We start from the raw sequence: 22,768 nt of genomic DNA, 5'->3' as shown, positions 1-22,768 counted from the left end.
TGTAAATCTTCAACTCTATCAGAAAATGTTTATAATTCCAATCAACTGTCAATCAACTCAGTAATACTTTTATGCCTACCATTATTATATCTATATAAAATTTCCCATGATAATCTTCAATTTTAACATGTTTTTCTACATTTTCTACAATTTTATCAGAAATATTTTCTACATAAATCTTCAATTCTATCATAAAATGTTCCTACTTCCTTTTTTAATTAATTTAGTAATATTTTTTATGTCTATCACTTTACTCTTCAATTTTCCATGAAAATTGTCAATTTTAGTGTTTTTCTATATATCTCTTCTATTTTATCAGAAATATTTTCCATGTAAATCTTCAATTTTATCATAAACTGTTTTTACTTCCTTTTTCAATAAAAGAACACGCTTTTCAAAAAAAAAAAAATCTTGAAGAAATTCAATATTTACTCCATATTTCCCCAAACCATGGTAAGCTATACAATCTCAAACCTCTATTAATAAAAACTTGTATAATTATTATAGTTACATTTTAAAACCTTCAATATAAAGGAATATTTTTAAAAGGAAAATTGGAAAGCATTATAGAAAACAGTCTTTGAATTAAACGTATCAAAAGGTTGTTTTCAAAGCCAGGCAGGTTATCAGCCTCAAAGCATGGAAACCTGAACCCACAATGGTACTGAGGTGAGACCAGGCATCTTCTGCCTTGACCCTTGCTCTCTTCAAACCGCTGTCCTTGGACGCACCAGGGCATCATGACTCCACAGCTTCTGAAAACCTTGCCATCTCCTGGATTTGGGAAGCAGAGGGCAGCCTTCAAAGCCTGCAGTCTGCATGCTCAGGGTCCCCTCCCTCAGATGGGGTTGCTGTCACCTCTCAAGTCCTTATTGCTTTATTGGTATAGGAAGGATAATGGCCCACAACACTAGTTCCTGGACCCCTGACATGAAGCTTGCAAGTGTCTCTGCTGCCTGACTTTTATCTACAGGAGTAAGAAAACAGAGCTGCTTCCTTATGAGCGCCTTCACATGAGAAGCCCGTGGTTCCTGGGGGAGGGACCGGCCTCTCTTGTGATTGGGTGGTCCAAGTCAGACACACGGAGCCCCTTGCCTCTGCTAATGCTCTTGTAGCTTTCTTCATTCTTCTTGTACTCATTCACATTTTGGGAAACAATCTCTAAGCCACAGGGAAAAAGTTCAGACAACTGTGGTTCTTGACCAATGGAAGGTAAAAAGTGAGTAAGATGTGGCAGGGCTCGGGACATTTGGAGCACCCAAATGGGCAGACTATCACAAGCACAGAACTGCCACCCAGCAGACACTCTGATGTTGCTCTCTGGGCCCAACTGAGTTGCACCAGTGTCTTTGTTAAGACACTTCAAGGAAAAGGACCTGGTTCCAATCTTCTATTTAGCTGTCATGTTCTAGAATGTGCATCTACTTGGGGTTGCCTAATGTAGGCTCATGATTAAACTTAGTTACAGATGTTGGCTGAAGGCAGAGGTACCCCCGTGGTGTCAGTCGGCCCCCGCAGGTGGCCACAACCATTTCATTGGCTTCTGACAATGTTCACTCCAGCTGGTGGCCAGGCTTCTTCTACACCGCATGACTCTTTCCTACGCTGTAATAAGTATATTGTGGGGAAAGCTTCAACTACATCTAGTCAGTTCTAGATCTTTGGTAGGTAAGCAGTCAGCAGGTAATTAGATTCTTTCAGGTCACAGCTGACAATGAGGCACCAAGCCAGACCCACTGCTATTACAGAAGAACCCACAGGGTTGGCTTCCTGTGAGCCACTCTTGGCCAGATTGTTTGCCAACCATCAATAAGTAAATACCTTGTACTCTGCGATTCTGTTTAAAGATACCTTATTTAACATATATAATAGACTGATTCACCCTGAACTCATGGCCAGCAGTTCCCTCTTGGGCCTTCTCAATAAAGGCTTCCCACCACACACTAATCCCCCTCCATAAGCCACTTCATGGCCTTGCAGCACTTAGGAGCAATAAGATAGCACTTAAGCACTGTGTCTGGAGGTCATTTTAAAGAGCCAATTCCTAACCAGCTCACAAAAATCTGAAAAATGCAGCATTAAGTAGAGTGCAAAGAGAACACTTGTTTACAGCGTGAGGAATGGAAAGAGGCACTGTTCTGACCTCAGCTAAGAGCATGTGCATGAACGACCCAAATTGTTCACCATTCCGAGAATGATTTATGGCAAATGTGCTACCAGGATAGATTTTGAGTCACAGGATTTTTCTAGTAGGTAAATTTGCAAATACAGAACGTGTGTCTAATAAAGACAGCCGTTACCATGCTTCACGCTTCTGACGCATACAAATTACTGATCTAATTAAGAGCAGCAATATGGACTGAAGGACTCCTGCTTTATTCATTTGGTTATAATTTGTTAACATACATATATTTACACACACGCCTGTCTACAGTGTAGGTGTATACATATATGTACATGCATGTATGCGCATGCACATGAAGGGCAGAGAACAACCTCTGATGTGGTTCTTCTTTATGGTGTCCACCTCTGTTTGAGGCAGAGACTCGCACTGGTCTGGAACTCATCAAGCAGGCTAGGCTAGCTGATCCCTGAGCCCAGGGGCTTAGCCATTCCTCCCCACAGCACTGCGATGACAGCATGTGACCACACTGGGCTCATGGTCAGGCCCTCATGCTTGCACTGTACTGACTATCTCTCCAGCCCCTCAGTATGTTGATGTTCAAATTGTCCTAGATTTTGCCCAAGAGATCCTTGGAGTTGTTCTTACTTTCCTGGTTCATGAATAAATGGACAATGAATAAATATAAGATAATGGTAAGGAGGCATGGGCACACTATCCTTCATGTCCATTTCCTATACATGGCATTCCTGATATTCTATTTTTAAAATTAAAAACAGAGTTCAAAATGTTTGCTATGAAACCTTTAGAGAGGTATCTGGGGGACTGAGAGGTAGCACATACCTCTGTACCCGGTACACACGAGTCCACGGGGGTACAAGGGCTAGAATCCGAGCCACCAGCTCAATCAGGTCACTGGGAGAATAGCTCCTGTATCTTCCTGATTTCCACAGCTCATACAGACCAGTTCCACGGATCACCAAGGTAGGGTAGAGCTTCAACCCATCAGGACGAAAAGCAGGGTTCTCAAAAAATTCCTACAGACAGAAAGCAAAAAATTACCACTCCATTGGTTCTGTCCTTACAGGGGACTCCTATGCCAGCTTCTCTCCACCTGCAGCAGGCCTGGAGTTGTCTGTCCCTTGTATCAAGAAGTGTACATGGGAACAAGATGTCACTCAGTGTTCAGTAGCCCCAGCCTATCCTGCACTACACAGCTCTCCTGTACAGCCCTGTCTGTGGCTGTCAGTCTCACACTGAGCATTATTTTTTAGAAATTCTACCCTTTCTTCCAGAATACAACATCTTTTAATAATAGACATTATTGTTTAAACTTCTGAAAAACTGTGAGGGAAAAAAACCATTTAAATAAGTCCCATCAAAACGAATAATGTAAACAAAGGGACAACAAACAAACAGATTCCTACAGCACTTTTAATAGCGTCCTTTACAGGGAATGCGTGCTCAGGATGTCACCATCACCCTCCAGCCAACTGGCACCACTCCTGACATGGGCTACACAATCCCATTTGTTATCTGGACACTGAGGGATTCACCCAGCTCATCTATTTTGGCACGGACCTCTTCTATCCTACACTCCCAGTGTCTGCTTCTTATCTGGAAGGCAGCAGACAGATACCAGGCTTTGTCCTTTCTAAGACTTTGCATGGTGCTGACTCTAATCTTGATTATGAGGTGGGCTCACACAGTGCTGTCCTTCCCACCCCTGCACCCTCATCAGAGTCTAGCCAGCCAGCAGTGCTCTAGCTCTGGAAATTGCAAATTATGCTTTAAGATCTTGGACTACATTATCCTCACAAACTTTCCATTGTTTAACTTGCTTTTCAAACAAATGTAACTGTAGGTTTTAGATTTCACTGACTGTCACCTTCTTGAATGCTGTATTCTTGTTGCACCACGTGGTCTTAAAGACATTCTTTTGTAATTGTGATTTCCATTGTAGTATTTATAGAGTTATTAAGTCTTTAATAAATATTCTAGACGCCCACAAAGAGCATGCAGGCAAGCCCTTCTCTGCTTGCCTGAATCTACACTGAGTGCCCAATGTCAGCCAAGTTCTGGCTGCAGGAGACACACAGGGCTGACACATGCCTTTGTAAGGGTGGAGTTAGAGAACTGATCCTGGACCCATGATTACATATGGAGAACTAAAACATGGGTTTCTCTCCTTTTCCCCTAATATCAGAAGGCAAGAGGACATTTTCAAAGCAGTATAAACTTAGAACAAAGAACAAGAAAGGAGATGCAGGGGTGGGGTGGGGGGTGTGGGGTGTGGGATGGGATGGCAACTATGACTGGAAAACAGAAATCAGATGAAGACTGGTACCCAGCTTTGAGAGGGAAGAAAGCTGCACATTAAGGGGCTGATGAAGGCCAGACCATCACACCATAGTCTCACGAAACCCACACATCAAAAGGCCCAGGAGCCAGGCAGAGTGGAACAGACATGGAGCAAAACAGACAGCAGATCCAAGCCTGCACGTGGAGGAACTCGACTGTACTCCCTGCACTGGCCTTTCTCTGGGGACATTGGACTATAGGATTTTGGCCACAAAGGTTGGGAACAGGAAAAGCCACAATTGATGGGTCCTGTGCCTTATTTATGCCGCCTGCTACCATGTGGAAATATTATCTTGTTATATTATAATGCTTGTATAATATTTAGTAAAAAAAAAAAAACAAAAAAACAAAAAAAACAAAAAAACTACATCAAGAAAAGCCTACATCACTCACTGCATTACATGCGCAAAAAAAACAGCCTCAGTTCCTCAATGCCTAAGTGTGGTAGTTTGAATATGCTTGGCCCAGGGAGGTATGTCCTTGTTCAATTAGGTGTGGTCTTGCTGAAGGAAGTGTGTCACTGTGGGGTGGGCTTTCAGACCCTTTTCCTAGCTGCCTGGAAGAGACAGTTTTCCAGGGAAAGAACAAGATGTAGAAGTCTCAGCTCCCCCAGCACCACGCCTGCCTGGACGTGCTTTGCTTCCTGCCATGATGATGATGGACTGAACCTCTGAATCTGTAAGCCAGCCCCAATTAAATGATCATGGTGTTTCTTCACAGCAAAGGAAACCCTAACTAAGACACTAAGCATTTCATAATTTAAAATTTATTTATATGTACGTATATAAATGTCTGCCTACATGTATGGCTGTGTACCACATGTGTGCTTAGTGTCCAGCAAGGCTAGAAGGTGGTGGATCCCCTGGAAGTAGAGTTATGAGCCACCATGTGGGTGATGATAATAGGTCCTTGGGAAGAGTAGCTGGTACTCTTAAACACTGACCTACTCCTCCAGCCCCAAGCCTAGGCATTTTAAAGCCTGAAAAGAATGAATTAAAATATAGTTTTTGTCTGACAATGAGGAGGTGGGTGACTACTCTTTACTGTGTGTTGAGTATTTTGGAACAAGGCTTTACAGCTTTAAGAATGGAAGACACAACAGTGAACACGAAGCGCAGGGAGGTGCGGAAGTGTGTGGAGGTGTTCGGGGTCCACAGGCTCAAGGCCACACTTACTATAAACTGCTCGATGTCTCTCTCTAGTCCCACATTCGGCAGGTCAGGCATCATATGTGCCACCACTTTGAAGCCAGAATCTTTGGCCAGGTGGAATGATTCACACACTGCCTTCACAGTGTGGCCCCTGGGGAGGAAATGCATTACCTGTTAGACAGATAAATGAACAACCAACTACATATGGGAGCAAGAGGAGGAGGAAGAAGAAAACAATCTAGGAGAACAAAAGCTACTTGGCTGGGAACAGAAGTCCCGTTCACACAGCTCTAGGGAGGCCTGGGGGAAAATCACAGCTTCAAAGACAGTGTTCAGACATCTCTTATGAACCTGCTCAAAGGGCTGGAAGTAATAAGGAGCACTGTGTACCCAGCCGACAGGGCTCGGCACCATCAGCAAATGCAGCTGATCACTGTAGAACCTCTTAAACAAGGACCATGCAGAAGCCAGGCATGCTGACAGCTACGTATAGTCTGAGCACTTAGGAAGTGGAGGCAGGAAGATTAAGAATTGAAGATCATCCTTTGGTCCTTACCAGGTCTGGGGCTAAACTGGGCGGCGGTGGCAACGGCAACGGCAACGGCAACAGCAACAGCAACAACAACACTAAATCATGAAGGAGCTCTGGTCTGAGGATCACTTTTTTCAGAACTATGACATGCAGGTAGAGAGAGGGAAGCAACTACTACACAAGCAGATGTCACTAGTATGACAAAGGGTCCATCAAGAGGAAGGCTTGGCTGGCACAGGGGTCTGATCAGGCCTCATAATATGCTGTCCTGCCACATCCAAGCAGAAAACAGGCCTTGATCACAACTGGGACAACTAAACCTTGAAGCCTTGTGACAATTCCTTCTACCACTAAGATGCTCCCACGTAGCACAAGAAGCTCTCAGAAGCTATGGGTTTCGTCATATTTCCCATGGATGCCCCACTTACTCCCATGGTCCCAGTGACATCTAATGTTCGGGTTGAGGCTTGGTCTTTGTTCTGAATTCTGCACTCAATTATTCTACTTCAAAGTTACTGTACAATATGGCCACAACTATGCATATGCAGCTATATAAATTAAATTACAAAGAAATATTCATTTCCTTAGCTGTACTGTCACATGGACAGTGCAGATCTGGAACATTCTACTGGCTAGCCCTGCTCTAAACTATACCTTAGTTCCACAAATATATAACATTTAGTGTCTACAGAGTGAAGTCTCTCTTCCTTCCAAGGCTCCCACTTCCCATTCTCTCGGGGCCTTGCTTCCCAGCAGTCAGCAAACAACACTCACTGCTTTCTAGGACTCAAGGTTTCCTGCTTAAATTGCTCCAATAGCTGTGGGTCGAAGCTGTCTCCTTACCCCCCTTTAAACCGTCTCCCATACTGGAACAAAGAGGCTCTGACTTATTATATGCAGGCGTGCTCCTATCTTAGCTCCCAGACTGCCTCTTGATTAAAGCCCAGGACCTTGTAGCTGACGTAATCCAACCTTCTGCCTGCCTGTCATGTGTTCCCATCCTCAAACAGCTTTCCTCAGTGCACACAAGTAACTTGGAGTCTCCTTTCAGCCTTAGCTTTGCTGTTATTTTTTCAGGAAGTGACCCTGAACATCCTCACAGGGATCTCCCAGCACAGCTTGTGATCACTACACTCTCCAAGCAGCCTCCTTGGGTGAGACTTTGCTTTGCTCTGAGATTCCTCTTTTGAAGGTACAATACTTATCAGATTTCTCCCTGTGCTTAAAAATAGTTAACAGATCTCCGTCACTCAAAGGACAAAGTTTTGGGCCTGCCATTCTTCTAAGATGCTTTTGAGTATGGACTATGGAGTGTGTTTTCTTAGCTCCCCCTTACAATCTGGGCCACTCTAGGTCAGCGGTGTCAGCTGCTAATTAAATCCTCACTTCTTTGCTCTTATTTACAAGTTTCCTCACAGACTGACCTTCCCTGTATGACTCAGTGGCACATTTCTAGGTGGAAGAGACTGTCAGTTGACTATACTGAAAATGGAAGGCACGGGTGGATGACCCGAGAGCAAGGACAGAAGAAGAGAGTTAAACAGCTAAGATTGCACACCTTTCTCTGAGACTGGGCTCAAGGAAGAAAGAAGAGCCAGTAGGGACAGAGGAGGCCTCCCGCCACCATCTCACCTGTTGGTATCTCTGGCCACATCTTCATAGACACTCTGCACTCCAATCTCCAGCCTTGTGCAGCCATAAGTCAACATGTCACTTAGGTGCCGCTTCATGCAATAATCAGGTCTGGTCTCAATCGTAATTCCAATACATTTTGTGAAGCTTCTCTCAGAATACCTGCAGAGCAGAAGTAAAATTACACACCTGGGGTCACTTCTTCCTAGCCTGCCTTCTCTTAGTTTTCCCAGGATGAGACAGTTAATTAAGTGCGTGGGCTCTAGAGCCAGATAGTGTAAGTTCAAATCCCAGCTCTCCTACTACCCTCACCAGGCAGAAAGTAATTCTATTAACCTCTCTGGTCTTGGCATCTTCATCTACCAAACGTCAGTAACAACGGTACCTGCACTTCAAAGAGCAGCCACAACTGCAGCGGCGCTCTCATCGCAGTCCCATTATCATTATCATTCACACAGTTGGCTGCAGCCACAATCTTCTTGAAAACAGTGATTTCAACTGTGAAAAGCTATTTCCCAATACCTAGCAACCGATTTCACATAAGCAAAAACCATCTGCATTACTTATTTCTCACTGCATCACAGAGTCATTTTAAATACAACAACAAGGGGTGGGGGAGGTAAGGGGAGCAATGCTGGGATCACTCAGGTGAAACGTCTTCTATGCACCCAGATGCCTAGCTTCTAAGAATGTGTAAAATTAAAGAGCATTTTTCGGTCAGTCACTCAGTCAAGACACAGGATAGTAAGGACCACCTTGGATTTAAGTTCTCTGAGATATTAGTCTTACTGCTGGCCTGAGGTTATATCATGTCTGGGGTGGTGAGGTGGGTGGCAGAAACTCAGTGATGGAAGACATTGTGACTGACACTGGGTCACTGACTATCAACAGAGAGGTGTCCTATCATTTTATTTACCACATGAAGACACTGCCCCCACCTCACAGCCTTCAGGTACACACTATATTCCATCAGATACTTACTACTTCCTCCTAAGACCTCTATCAAGGGATGCAGAGAAAACCAGCTATACAGTATCATAAAGGAATGGAGTTCAGTGAAATTATTCTTGGTTTGTGAAAACTAATGTAGGTGGGTGACTAAACTAGTAGACATAAATTCAACCAATATAAACTAATTACCACTACTTATACCAAATGTTAACAGCACTAAATACTGCAATTAAAAGGCACACATTATCAAGATGGGCAACTGTGCCCACTCCCTCCTCGACAAGTATTGTAGGTTTCTGCCTACAAGGAATCCACTTGCTCTATAAAGGCAAATACACTGGAAAGTAAGTGAATGGAAAGGCACACAGGGTTGGCAGGAAGCACACGAGGCTCCATGGTAGAACTAACATCAAATAGGGACTAGTGGAGGCTGTTAGGTCACCAAGGGCTGCCCATGAAGGGCTGTGTGACCTCTCTCTCTCCCTTTTTCTTTCAGTCCACCATGAGGTAGTAGGTTTGCTCTCCCATAGTATTCTAAAAAGTTCTAAAAATATAGTCTTGAGCCTCCAAAACTTTGAGGAAGGACAGAAGACCTTTTCTGGCTAAGCTGACTACGTCAGGTGCTATAGTGTTGGAGAGCTCACTAATACACCATCTGAGCCATGCTAACACTCAGCTGAGTTGTAGACGCATCAGACACAGCACAATCTACTTCCTTTCCAATACACACACCATACTCATCAACAGCACATACCTTGGTCATAAACAAGTCTCTACTAATTAAACAAAGACAACAACCAAAATTGAAGTTGAACTGAACGAAATGAAATAAGATCTGAAATCATTAAGATATCAAAAACTCACTGTTCTGAAATGCAGAAATTAAACAATTTTTATACAATCCCTGGAATTGAAAAAGAAATAGAAAAGGTAATAGGAAAAACTTGACATGGAATAATTAAAATATAATACAATAATAATTTAAAATGTAAAACATGAAATTGTACAGCATTTGCATAAAGAAATGTCCATAATCTGGGCAGGTAGATCTGAGTTTGAGGCCAGGCTGGTCTAAATAGTGAGACTCTATCTCAAAAAAGAAAGAAAGAAAAAAGAGCCTAAAGAGAAACTTATCACTTTGAATATAAAAAGAAAAGAAAAATGATGGCCAAGATTTTACAACTTAAGTCATCAGAAAAGCATAACCCAGGAGATAGAAATATGTGTCAACAGTTAAAAGCACATACTGCTCTCCCAGAGGCCCTGAGTTCAGTTCCCAACACCCCTTAATCCAGTTTCAGAAGATCTGACATATTCTTCTGACTTCTGTAGGCACCTGCACACACATGCATATACAGGTACAAACATGCACATATAAGCACACGCATGCATATACAGGCACACAGACATACAAAGAAAAGAATAAGTCATAAAAAGTAAAACCAATAACCACCTCTACTGAAGACTGATGACAAGTAAAGGGAGTCTAAACAAACAAGGAGCCAGGCTGTGCTCACGACGACCAGTCAACTCTCCCTAGAGTCTGTGTCCTATCTGCCATTTACAAATATCCTAACTCTTTCACACTTTGTAAGATAAGTCGGCCTGCAGCAGCTAATTCTCAATTTTACAAAGATGTGCAGAGGGCTCAGACTACCTATAGCAGTCCTGCAAATCAATTACAAAGTTGGAAGATGTATATCATTTGTCTGTAAGACACACTAAAAAGCTACAGTGCTCAAAATGATATGATACTTACTGGTCTACAAACCAAAACAGACAACAGCATTGCACTATGTGGCCCATGTATAGAACCCTTTGAATTTTAACAGAAGATTCATAAACTCCAAGTGGGAAAGGTGAGTTTTAAAAGAAATCATCTGAAAACAATTCATTCTCCATACTAGAAAAAATAAGCCTTGACTCCTAACTCACAGGGTACAGAAACATTAATTCAAAGGGGATCAGAAAGCTAAATGTAAAAACAGAAATTTTAATTAGAAGACAACACAGGTGACTAACCTTGTGCCCTGAGAATATGTGGTTTATTAGTTACAATACAGAAAGCAATGGTAAGAAAGAAAAAGACTGGTCATCTTAATTCTGCCCTCAGAGATCATCAACAGAATAAATAGTCAAGGTACAGACCGGGTTCTCCAATCTAGGACATGTAATAGCCCAAGAAAAAATAGAAAAAGATTGAACACTTCACAAAGGAAATACAATCAGACAGCACACGGATACACTCAAGTATTCAATGACATTAGTCATCAGGAAAATGCAAATTAAAACCACAATAGATGCCATTACACACCCACCAGAATGGCTAAAATTAAAAGCATGCACTGGTAAGAATGCAGAAACTCGCCCATGAGTGCTAGGAGTACAGAAAAATGGCTGGCTGTTTCTCACGAAGCACTCATAAGCCTAGCAACTGTCGTTACTACCCAAGAGCAATACATACATTTAGGCATAAGAAGACTTGTATAAAAATTGGTCAGAGTTGTATTAATCAAGCTGCAAGCAGCCCATGTCCACAGACAGAAGGATGGATACACAAACTGGTCCATACACAATGTGGTCTGTCTTACCCAGCAGATACTGCTTAGCATTAAAAATGCGCAACCATGGACTCACCTAACAACCCTGGTGAACCTCAAGCAATGGTCAGTGAAAGAACCCTTCCACAGGAGATCAGATGATTAACATTACGTGAAGTTCTCTAATGGGTTTATTAATTCATGTGCGGTGGGTGAAAAAAACAAAAACTACCAGAACTGTTGATTCTGAGAAGCGAGAATGAGGATTTTCTGAAGGAAAAGAAAGTAACTCTGGGGACAGAAATCCTTTTCATTATTTATCTGCTTTCACAGGGTCTTGCTAAGTCCAGGCTGGCCTCAAATTTGAGATCCTTCTGCTTCTGCCTCTCGGTTGTTGGAATTACACTACAACTGCCCATGTTCTGAATGTTAAGTGTTTTTGTTACACAGGTCTGTCCAAACGAATCAAGGAAAGAACACCAAGCTGAATGCTAGTTTATACAACGCATGGCAATGCACACGGGGAAAACCGCGGAAGTTGCCTGTTGCTTCCAGATCTCTGGAGGCTGCTTTTTGCTTCTTTCACAGTCCAGGCAAGAGCATAGAATTAGCTTTGCTGTTTGGTACCCAGCATTACCTAGCATTCTAGCTTTCCCAAGATGTGTAAGGACATTTAAAGCCACTGATGAGGCTGGGGGCGGGGGGGGGGGGGGGGAGGGAGGGAACGGAAATGAGTTTAAATTCCACAGGGAAAAGTGTGACTCACGCCTCGAGTTGGGTAACTACCCTTTTAAATTCACCTTGTGAAAACAGCCAAAGAGCAGTGAATACAAAACTGCCTCTGCGCAGAGCTGATTAAAAAGGAATAAAACTCCATTAAGAGCTCGCTCTGAGTTGTCTGGCAACAGTCGCACTCTGGTGAATGGGTGACTCAGATCCCACTGTGGTCTTTCTCCAAAGTGATGGTTTTTATGGGATGACAGTCATCAGTAATTGGTAGTCTCCAGAGACTGGAAAGGCTCAGTCTGGATGATGAGCTGCGTGATCAGCACTGGCTTCACCCAACAGCCTTCCAAGTGGCCGGGCCTGCATTGTCCTTGAGTGGGCTTGTGTCCCTTCACTTTCTGCCTGCAATGATTTCACAGACTTCCTGTATCAACAGGCCACAAATAACCAACAGGCTCACGCTGGTTTAAAATCTAATCCTAAACTTTTAAGTAAAAAGAACAAAACAAAACAACCTTTAATCACTTGGGTTAGACACAGGAAGACCAAGGAGGGAGCTACTGAAAGCGTGCCCTAAGGACGCTTACCCTTCAACTCTGGTGGCTCACCTGCCACCTCAAGAAGCTGTTAGCCCAGTTTAAAATGGTCCCTTGAAAAACATCCTATTGTCCTGAGCAAATGTGTCAGTGCCACAGCTGTGTGGGAGAAAGAGACACCTGTCAGGGCTCTGCCGTGAACCAGCTTCCATCAGAGGGAGGTGGCTCTTCTGGAAAACATCGTCTCACAAAATAACAGACAGGAAGGCTGCCTACACATTCTGAAAAGAGCACATCAGACCAAAACCAGTTTTCCTGGGCTGTTTTTTAATTCACAATCATGCTAACATTTGAAAATAATTTTGTTTCTAGTTTAGTTCAGAAACTACTACTTCAAACAACACAAAATTTCCCCTGAACATTTTATTATAGGGAGTCATACAAAGAATTTACCTCAACAAAGCAAACAAAAGCTCACAAATCGACATTTTTCATATTGCCTCACAAGTACAGAGAACAGGAGAGAGCAGGACAGCAGTCAGTGGGCTGCAGAACGGAGCACCACGGTGCAGTGGCTTGCACTTTTATTACTTCCTAAGGAGGCATGCATGAGATTTGCTGCAATGAAGGCGCAAGCCTGGGAAACATTTCTTAAACTAAAAGCAGAGTGCCCTCTTGCGGCAAAGAACAGAAATAAGCCCACACTGGCCCTGGCTGGACAACTGCAGAAGGTGCTTTCTTCCCTCAGGGACTTTTTGGACAAACACATCGTGATCCGAATTGAGTAAGTTCTAACAAAAATAGATGATTTACGGTCAAATTCTATGGGGCACCAGCACTGCAGCAAGACTGTTGACATTTGAATTGATGGCAGTGTGAAAGCTGCTCCACAGAAACTATACATCTGCTCAGTCGGCCTGCTCCACAGATGCCCAGGGTCAAACCACACATAGAAAAAGCTCAGGGCAAACTTACGGGGAGGTAACTGAAGATAGCTATAGCTGAACTCCATATGCATAAACACACACACACTCCTTCAATATATGACATATGAAACCTGTGCTGAGAAAAGCGGTCTTATATGTATATATAAGCTTGGGAAGATTTATTTACCTAAATTATTTTAAAATCCTTTACTGACTTTAAATTTGTTATTGTGTGCATATGAGCGTGTACATGCTATGGCACCTGTGTGGAGTCAGGAGACAGCTTTCAGTGCTCTTTCCACTGTACTGAGGCAATGGCCCTCCAATCTGCTGCTGGGCCGCACACTCTAGGCTAGCTGGCCCTTGAGCTTCCGAATGACTCTTACCTGTCTCCAGCAGAAGGGCTGGGGTTATAGGCACATGGCATGGATAAACCAGCTACGTTTACAATGCTGTGTGCATGCATGCCATGCACGTGTGTGTGTGTGTGTGTGTGTGTGTGTGTGTGTGCAGGTGAGTGTGCACATATGTAAGGAAGCCAGAGGACAACCTCAGGCTCATTCTTAAGAGGGATTCAATGGTATTGAAAATAATACTGCTCGGATATTAGGGGTGAAGGAGGTCATCTGGGAACCCTAAGTTGCTGCTGCCATTACATCTCGGAGCTGTAATGAAGGTTACTTCCCCCAAATCATACTTTATTTAAGATATAATTTGACCTGTGAGTACGAAGAGGTTACATCATTTCTCCTCTCAGAGTTTGGAAACTTCAGAGCTTTACTAAGCATGACTCATACTCATGAATGATCAGGGTTTTGAATGAATAGCAAAAATAGATGCCACCTCCTCTAGTTACTGAGGTCCCTGTGGGAACAAGTCACATACCCTAAGTCTAGATTCAGGAACAGAAAATTTACCTGTCATTAATTAGTCAAAATTAGTTGCTCCCCACACCCTGTTCCAGAGGATAAATCCTTTATGCAGCTCCTCAAGCTATGCTTGGCGTTTATTTCAATTTATGTAATGTCTTTAATTTCACAAATCCAAAGTAAAGCAACAGGGGAAGAGACATACATAGAGGCATGGCCTCAACTCCAGGAGGTAATGGAGTTCCTGGTCATCCCTGGTCATCTTTGATGACACAGACTGACCACTCAAAGTCCATTCTGTCGTTCTTCAGGCTTTAGCTACAGGTGGCAAAGCTGCCCTCAGGCTCATTCCAGACCTGACCTACTTATCACCACACAGGCATCTAAAAGGCACTCTCGCCCACCCTGTAATCAGACGCATGACATTCTCCTTCTCTTTCCAAAAGAGAAGCCAAAGCCTGACAGTTCTAAGGGGGTCAGAAGGAGACTAGATGCCTTTCAACATTCTGATGGTTCAGAGCCTGTATATACACATGCGCGCGTGCACGCGCACGCACACACACACACACACACACACACACACACACACACAGACTTTACACCTAGCAATTGCTAGCATTATAGCAAAGACATTGTCTGGAGTTTCTATTCCCACTCTGCCATCAATGCCCTGTGTTAAGTCTAGGCAGGCCGCTTTGGTTCTCTGGGCCTCAGATTCCTCAAATGTAAAACAGGAACTCTGACGAGTTCAATCAAAGGCTTACTGTATGGAGTGAATCACAACGCACACTGTACACACAGCAAATGTAAGCCTCCCTCCCAGCTCTTCTCCCTCAGTGCTAACCTTGGCCTGTGATGACCACAGCACACACACAGACTTGGATGGACACATACATAATGGAACCTAAGGTACAATTCTGAACATTGCTTTTTGTCTTAGCGTACCTTGGAGATGCAAAATTCTCCCACTAGATAACATCATCCCTCCCGGGGGCTATTGAAAATCACCATTGTGTACCTGCAGCCAAAACGTCCAGTTCTGGACCCTTCCAGTCATGTCTACATACATCATGGATACTTGAAACACAACAAATCCAAACTTCCTCCCTCAGCCCTATTCTTCCCATGGCTTCTCCGTCTTAGCATATGTCATTCCTCCCCACTCCGCAGGCGCCACGCTTGCTCTTGCCTCCCTAAGCAGCCTGTTCTGCATCACCTCTGCAGCACCCTTGTCTGAGCCACAGTGATAAGGACAATAGCGGGCCTCTCACACTCCCTTTTGTAAGACTCTAACCTGTTAGTCTGAGGCAGTCAAATGATTTCACCTGTTAATGAGACCATATGATCACCCCCTTGGCTTGAAACAATCTACTTCAGCATGTCACATGAATTCAGCTCCTTGAAAGGGTACTCCATCTGGCCCACGTTCCGCCTTTCAACGTCACCTGAGGACATACTCTTGGTCACTGGAGTATAACCCAGTGGTCTGTGGAAAGCCATGAGCTGTTTCCCTTCTGTGCCCTTACTCTGCCCTCTCTGCACAAGTCTCAGACTCCTCTTCCTACAGCAGGTCTCTATCACAGCAGTCCCTTCAAATTATAGCTTTTACTGTGTACCACACTGAACTACAAAAGGACAGTACCACAAAGACACAGACAGTTCTATCTTTTCAACATGTTGTGCTCAGGACCTGTAACTGCATAGATGGCATGGTGGTCTGAATAAGAATAGCTCCTGTGGGTTTATAGATCTGAATGCTTAGTCAACAGGTTGTAAAACTTCTTTAAAGGATTATAAAGATTGAGGTCATGTGGCCTTAGTGGAGGAAATGCATCACTGGGGGTGGGCTTTGAGGTCTGAAAAGCCCATGCCAAGGCCAGCCTCTCTGTGCCTGTGGATCAGGATGTAGCTCTCTGCTACTTCTCCAATAGCACTCCTACATGCTGCTATGCTCTCTGCAGAGTCAATAACGTACTAAGCCTCCGAAACTGTAAGCAAGCCCCCAATTAAATGTTTTCTTTTGTAAGAGTTGCCTTGCTCCTGGTGTTTCTTCACAGCAATATAACAGTGACTAAGGCAAATATGATCCAGTGAGACTGTAAATAATAATTAAAAATGTGCATAAGTAGCTGCCCAGGTATCCCCAAATTTCCGAAAACAAGCATATTTTAAGACTTTCTATAACGACTGACCTTTATATGAAGCCTTAGCACTCTCCTGCTAAAAAGTATGACATACTAGCTAACAAAGCTCACAGTTTTCTTCTTTTTTATTAATCAGAATTCCGACTGAGAACAGGATGGTGGTATGGTGTGGCTGTCTGCTCCTTCAAGCCCCATGTTACAGCTGACAAGGGATGGTGCCGAGTAGTCATTCTGAGAGGTGGGTAGGTGAGGTCTCTGCCCTCAGGAGTGGAACAGTGTTCTTATGAAAATGAGGCCCCCTGTGCTTCCCGCCCTCTGGTCACACCCCATGAGGGGATGACAGAAGGCTCTTGCCAAATGCTGCACCCATGATACTGCACTTCCCAACCTGCAGAAACACGGGACAGCTGTTCATTTCGAATTACCCAGGCTTGGGCATTGTCTTGCAGTACAAACAGACTAAGACAGGGACCATTCTTGAACAGCAAGTACTTGATAGTTAAGCATCAGTCACTAATAAGTGAGTGCTTATGCAATAGTCATTTGCCCCAATGTTTCTTACAGCAGTGAGGTGCTCTGACAAAGAACACCTAGTGCTGGGCTGGGTTCGGTCCCTGTAACCCACAGTGGAAGGAGACAACTGCTTCCCGAAATGTGTCCTCTGGTCTCCATGGGAACACATGGCACGTGCTGTCCTCTCTCCCTCTCCCTTTCTGTCTCTCTCCTATACTAATAAATTAAAAACAGAAGGAAGGAAGGAAGGAAGGATGGATGGATTAATGCAGAGCCTGTCCTCTTTGTAGGTGAACTGAAACTCAAATAGGCCAATCTAAACTAGTTTGAGTCTGGATAGCTTAATCAGTCTGGGTCTGAAAAGGTCTGTGGACAAGTCAACTAAGAAAACATGACTATGCCAATGGAACATACTTGTTTCTTTTTAAAGGATTAGCTCAATGAAAAGAATTCTTTCCCGTTTAAAAAAAAAAGAAAAAGAAAGAGTATGAGAAATTCAGAATATATACACAGAACAGATCCCATCCCCACAGGCGGTTGCTAGGAGGATGCACAAACTGGCAATGGCTCCCCAGAGTGAGAAATAGAGCTTCTTACTTGATTGCCTCATGAATATTGTTTGAAGTGTGGCCTGATAAAGCATCGTGTAAGTTTCGGATAAAATAATCTCGGTATTCTTCCGGAAGGGCCATGAACGTTCCACCCATCACGATGAACTCCACCTTATCCACACTGTGACCAAGCTGCTTTAGCTGAAAGAAGCACACATCCATCAGGGCACTGGTCCAGTGCTGCACAACTTCCATTTCATTTCATAATCTCTCAAGTGCAGTTTATAAATGAAAAGCAGTAAAACACACCTTGCTAATCTATGTGTTTAAAAAAGAAATGTCTGAAAGAAAAACAATGCCTGCTCAAATAAGATGGGAGACAGAATTAAAACTAATCCAGATGCCATACTTTAATGCTGACAAGTAGCAATTTAACAGGAAGAACTTAAGACATATATAACAGGTAACATAGAATATAATAAATTAAAAAAATCATCATATAAGATCAAATACTGCGAATATTCATTACACATATATTTTATGTCAGACTTCATGGTAAAAAGACCCAATTCTGACTGAAACATAACCTGGACTTCATATACATACAGGGAGAAGGAAAAATACCAGATTAGACTGAACCTTCAAGATGGAATTTAAAGCTGTTTGTGGCCACAGGCCCTCAAACTCCTTCTAGAAGACCCAAGTATGTAACTGACTATCTCAAACTGGAATATCCCTTCTCTTCTACCACAGGCAGAATGGCACTGTGCCAACTACAATAAGCCAGGATCTAAATTTTAAATTTCTTGCTGTATTCTAAGCGTGTGGAAGCTAGGATCAAATATGAACTAGAATATACTATGTAATGAATATCCATATAGATCTTTGAAAATATACTGTATGTCTGTGTGTCTGAGTGAGCATGTGTATGTCTAAACCATCAACACTAGAGGATTATGTCTCTGTCCGTGGTTGCATACAAAGGGGAACATCAGAATCATTCTGGCAGCATCTATGAAAACTGCTAGGACTCCAAGCCAACTCCACCCCCACCTGCAGAGGTGGAGACCCCTATGTCACTATATCACTAAGTTCCCCAGATAACTTTACTGCACTTACTTAGAAAAGAATTGTTATATGTGACTATCCTAATACCTAAAATTTTTTAGTAAATAAAATATTTCACACTCTGTTAAAACAGTTTTTCATTTTGTGATGACTATTCTTGGTTGTCAACCTGATGACAACTAAAATTAAAATCCAAATGGCTGGACACACCCCTCTCTTTCTCTCATTCTATAAGTTCTGTTTCTCTAAAGAACCCTGACTAATACACATCTTAAATGAGTAGAGTACCATGCCTGAAAAACAAAATTGAAGTCAAAATCAGTTTAGAACATGTGATGGTTTGAATTTGCTTGGTAGCAGGGACTGGGGTATGGCTGTGATAGGCCTGACCAAGGCAAGTCTTATAAAGGACAACTTTTAATTGGGGCTGGCTTACAGGTTCAGAGGTTCAGTCCATTATCATCAAGGTGAGAACATGGCAGCATCCAGGTAGGCATGGTGCAGAAGGAGCTGAGCATTCTACATCTTCACCTGAAGGCTGCTAGCAGAATGCTGGCTTCCAGGCAGCTAGGATGAGGGTCTTAAAGCCCACACCCACAGTGACCCACTCCAACAAGACCACACCTCCTAATAGTGCCACTCCCTGGACCAAGCACATACAAACCATCACAGAACATGTTTTCCTAAGCTATGTGGGCTCTCTATGTGGGGTCCTCTGACTGCTGACTCTTGTGCCCACTTGTGCGTCCATCATTAGACCTGGGTGGTGTTCAACAATCAACTACCACACAGACCAGAAGCAACTTATTTACTACACGCTCCTTTCTGTTGTAGATATTTTACTGCAACAACTTCTAACGCTTACATTTCAGCACTTGCAATGTCATGTCTAGACTCCTGGAGAAGTCCAAGGTCACCTGTACAGTACTGGTTTTTAACCAGCTATATTAATACATAATTTCTGTACCATAAAATCTACCTGCTTTAAGGTACATCTGGGGAGTTTTGATGGAGTTATGCCCCTCCGCAGTCATGACCCAGAACAAGTCCCCAATCCCCAGTCAGCTGCTTACACCGCTGTAATCCCCTGCTCTCACAGAGCACGCTGCCACAGCACTTCTTGGTCTGGCTCTGGAAGTTCAGCCCCTTGCTGACTGTTAAAGAACTTTTACACACTTTCAGAAGTGACTTCTGTCAAAATGAAAGGACACAACATTCTCTACATAGCATAAGTCTGCCCACGCACAGCACGCTGCTCTAAGTCTCTCCAGAGGAGCATAAACCTCGCTCTTTTCATCGTACTACATGATGACTCCAAATCAAGCAACTGCAACATCTTTGAAGCACAAAAACAAAAACAAAACAAAACAAAATTTAAAAAGCCTCTTTACCTGCTCTATCCGGTGTCTTGTCTGCAGATAAGGGTCGTATCTAGCACGGATAGCTCGCATGGAAGTTGGCTAAGTAAACAAAGAGAAAAAATTATGTACCAGACATAAAATTTTAAAAGAGTATGAAGTAGCAAAGGGCTGTTAAATGAACTACTCCAGGGTTCTGAAGACTAAAACCACATCTCCCGTCCCACCTTCTAGTCTCAGTCTTAGCAAGGTACAGAGCATCTGGCTAGTGCCCCCCATGCTGTTGGGCTCACCTTCATAGCAGAGCAGCCCAAACACCTTCTGTGGGAATATGATGGCACACAAAATATAGTACACACACAGAGATGGGCACACGCAAGAGTCATGTAGCACAATGCTCTTGCACAAGGCCCTTAACTATGCATGTTTGCTAACACTCAGTGATTGGTCTTGATGCCACTGTCATACAGTGAACACTATACAGAGATAGCGGCGCAGTTCCCTAGCATAAAAGGTTCTTTGTCTTTTTCCGGTAGGTGGAGACTATTATGGTGATCCGCAGCTGGTCAGAACACAGAGATTAAGTGACAATGGAATGCCTAACTGATACAGCTACAGCAGAGCCACTGCACCTAAGGCTCAGGGAAAGGGGGCAGAGGACCAGGCAGTGTCTAATAGACATGACAGGGAGAGGACACTCACAAGATCTCAACAAATGACTGTATAAACAAACTCTGCACAATGACAATACCTGCTGATATGCCAACCTGGATGGGCATTTCCTAAGAAACCTAGATCATGAACTACAGGCAATCAAGGGTGCTGAGACAGGGAGGATCAGTTTAACCAGGGATGAGCCCCCAGTGGTCAGACCTAAGCACCTCTAATCCTTGTGCTTCCCAGGTGAGACAGGAAGACTATCAAAAGGTTGGCGCCAATCTCAGTTACAATGAGACCTGTCTGGAAAAAAAATACGTGTGTGTGTGTGTGTGTGTGTGTGTGTGTGTGTGTGTGTGTAGCAAAACAGTATTTTACCACATTATTTAATATGTAAAAACGAAAAACAAGAGTAAAAAAAAAATCTGAACCATGGGATACACAGGTCAGAGAGGCTGCTCAATAATTTTATCTCCCTGACAGCTGTTTAAGGCTCTATGCCTCAACTTCTTCACCCTAATACAGAGAGAATCAAAGTATCTACCTTCCAAATACTGCTGAAAGGCTTAGTGGCAAACATGCGGGACAGTGATTGGAAATAACGGCTAAGAAATGCTCGAGTCAGCATTTCTCCAGTGACTTGGCACGTAGATGGCACTTGAAGACTCAGTGCAGCTATTTGATAAAAAGCTTCTCTAGTTATGAAAAAACGCCCAAAGTTATAAGAATGTCAGTACTTGTCACTCCACACTCTGGCCCAAGTCAAGGCTTTACCTCATAGCCCGTGTAAGACTGGGTTGAGTACTCAAAGTCTGAGTCAGGTCCTCCGGGGCAGTATCTGGACACAACGACAGAACAGGAAGGGCAGATGAAAGTTCAGGTCAACAGGACATCCTGCCGTCAAACCAGCTTCGGCCACCTTCAAGTCAAACCGCAGTCGACCTCTCGGCATTGTTCACCAACAAGCAAACAAGACAGCTCAGTGAGGGAATGAACAACACTCAGGTCTACAACACTGCAGCCACGGCTCATACAGGCCTGATCTGGGAGCCCAGTTGCCCAGCGTGGGTGACACCATGCTTCCCTGGAACCATGCTTCACCCAGGAAGTTTCCCTCCTATTTAATCCTCCTGCCCCCGTCAAACATTTGCATCCGAGCGCTTCCCAGTTCCTCAGTTACAGAACCCTAACAGCTTATAGGAAGAGCTGCAAAATGTCAAATATCTCTCTTGTCCAAATCTATCCTGAATTTAAGGCTGATACTCAAGGAGCTCAGGTTTCCAAATTTAATTTTCTGAGGTATCAGGTGTCCACTGTCACACATTCATAACCTATGAGCATTTCAGCACCGCAGCACTATCTGATCAGTTTCACCAAGATGAAATAGCTTACCAAGGCTGCTGATTAGAGGCTGAGCTTTGGATCTTTCAGAGTCTTAATTATCATCAGTCTGTACTGCCCAAGTTGGAATTCACTTACTAGTTTAACTGAAACACACATACACTGACTTATCAAAACCATACTTACACACATATATTCCCTGTAAAACTGATGTGTGGACATCTGTGGGGTTTGCACATCACAGCCACAACAGCAATCTATAAAAGAAAGATCAATTAAAAAGCTAACATTGAAAAATTAACAAAAATTTTACAGAGTGGTTACCCCTAAGAGTTAAGGAGAGGAATGCAATCAGAAGGATATAGGGTACTGAAGGGCACATAAAGGCACATAAAGGTCTTCAAGGTACTGAGCTGATGTGATCTGAAAAGAAACCTGAGTGTCTCCCTCAAGACACCGATGATGCTGCATCATGAAGTCATGTTCTTTTTTTACTGCTAATACTTAAAGTGTTTCTCTGAATTGCATATGAGTTTTGTACTTAGTTTTATAGTAAGTATGAAATAAGGACCTATTACTATTAATTTATGATCGTAGACCTTGCACCCAGGGGCTTGAGCACTCTACCTGAGCTACAAGCCCAGCCCTGGGAATTAGCTTTTAAGGTCATCGTAATTCTCATTCTCTAAAATATTTTGCTAAAATAGCCCACTTTATATGATATTATATATCATATATATAATTTTTCAAATTGTGCAGACACCCTAGATTTAAACATCCAAAGTGGGAA

General features: G+C 43.2%; 1 protein-coding gene across 1 annotated transcript in view; it reads right to left on the bottom strand.

The window, feature by feature from the left end:
* Window positions 1-22,768, bottom strand: part of Elp3 (elongator acetyltransferase complex subunit 3) — a 60,121-nt gene that overhangs the window by 26,752 nt on the left and 10,601 nt on the right. The window contains exons 4-10 of the mRNA XM_052191171.1: window positions 22,165-22,235; window positions 21,412-21,475; window positions 20,014-20,082; window positions 17,601-17,755; window positions 7,799-7,960; window positions 5,659-5,785; window positions 2,966-3,159 (exon numbers count right to left, since the gene is read on the bottom strand). Coding sequence (XP_052047131.1) covers window positions 2,966-3,159; window positions 5,659-5,785; window positions 7,799-7,960; window positions 17,601-17,755; window positions 20,014-20,082; window positions 21,412-21,475; window positions 22,165-22,235 — 842 coding nt within the window. The remainder of the gene's footprint in view (window positions 1-2,965; window positions 3,160-5,658; window positions 5,786-7,798; window positions 7,961-17,600; window positions 17,756-20,013; window positions 20,083-21,411; window positions 21,476-22,164; window positions 22,236-22,768) is intronic.

The sequence above is a fragment of the Apodemus sylvaticus genome, chromosome 8 (assembly GCF_947179515.1).
Source record: "Apodemus sylvaticus chromosome 8, mApoSyl1.1, whole genome shotgun sequence".
Taxonomy (NCBI): domain Eukaryota; kingdom Metazoa; phylum Chordata; class Mammalia; order Rodentia; family Muridae; genus Apodemus; species Apodemus sylvaticus.
Note: the sequence above shows the minus strand (reverse complement) of the source record. Positions and strands in the feature narration are given on the sequence as shown.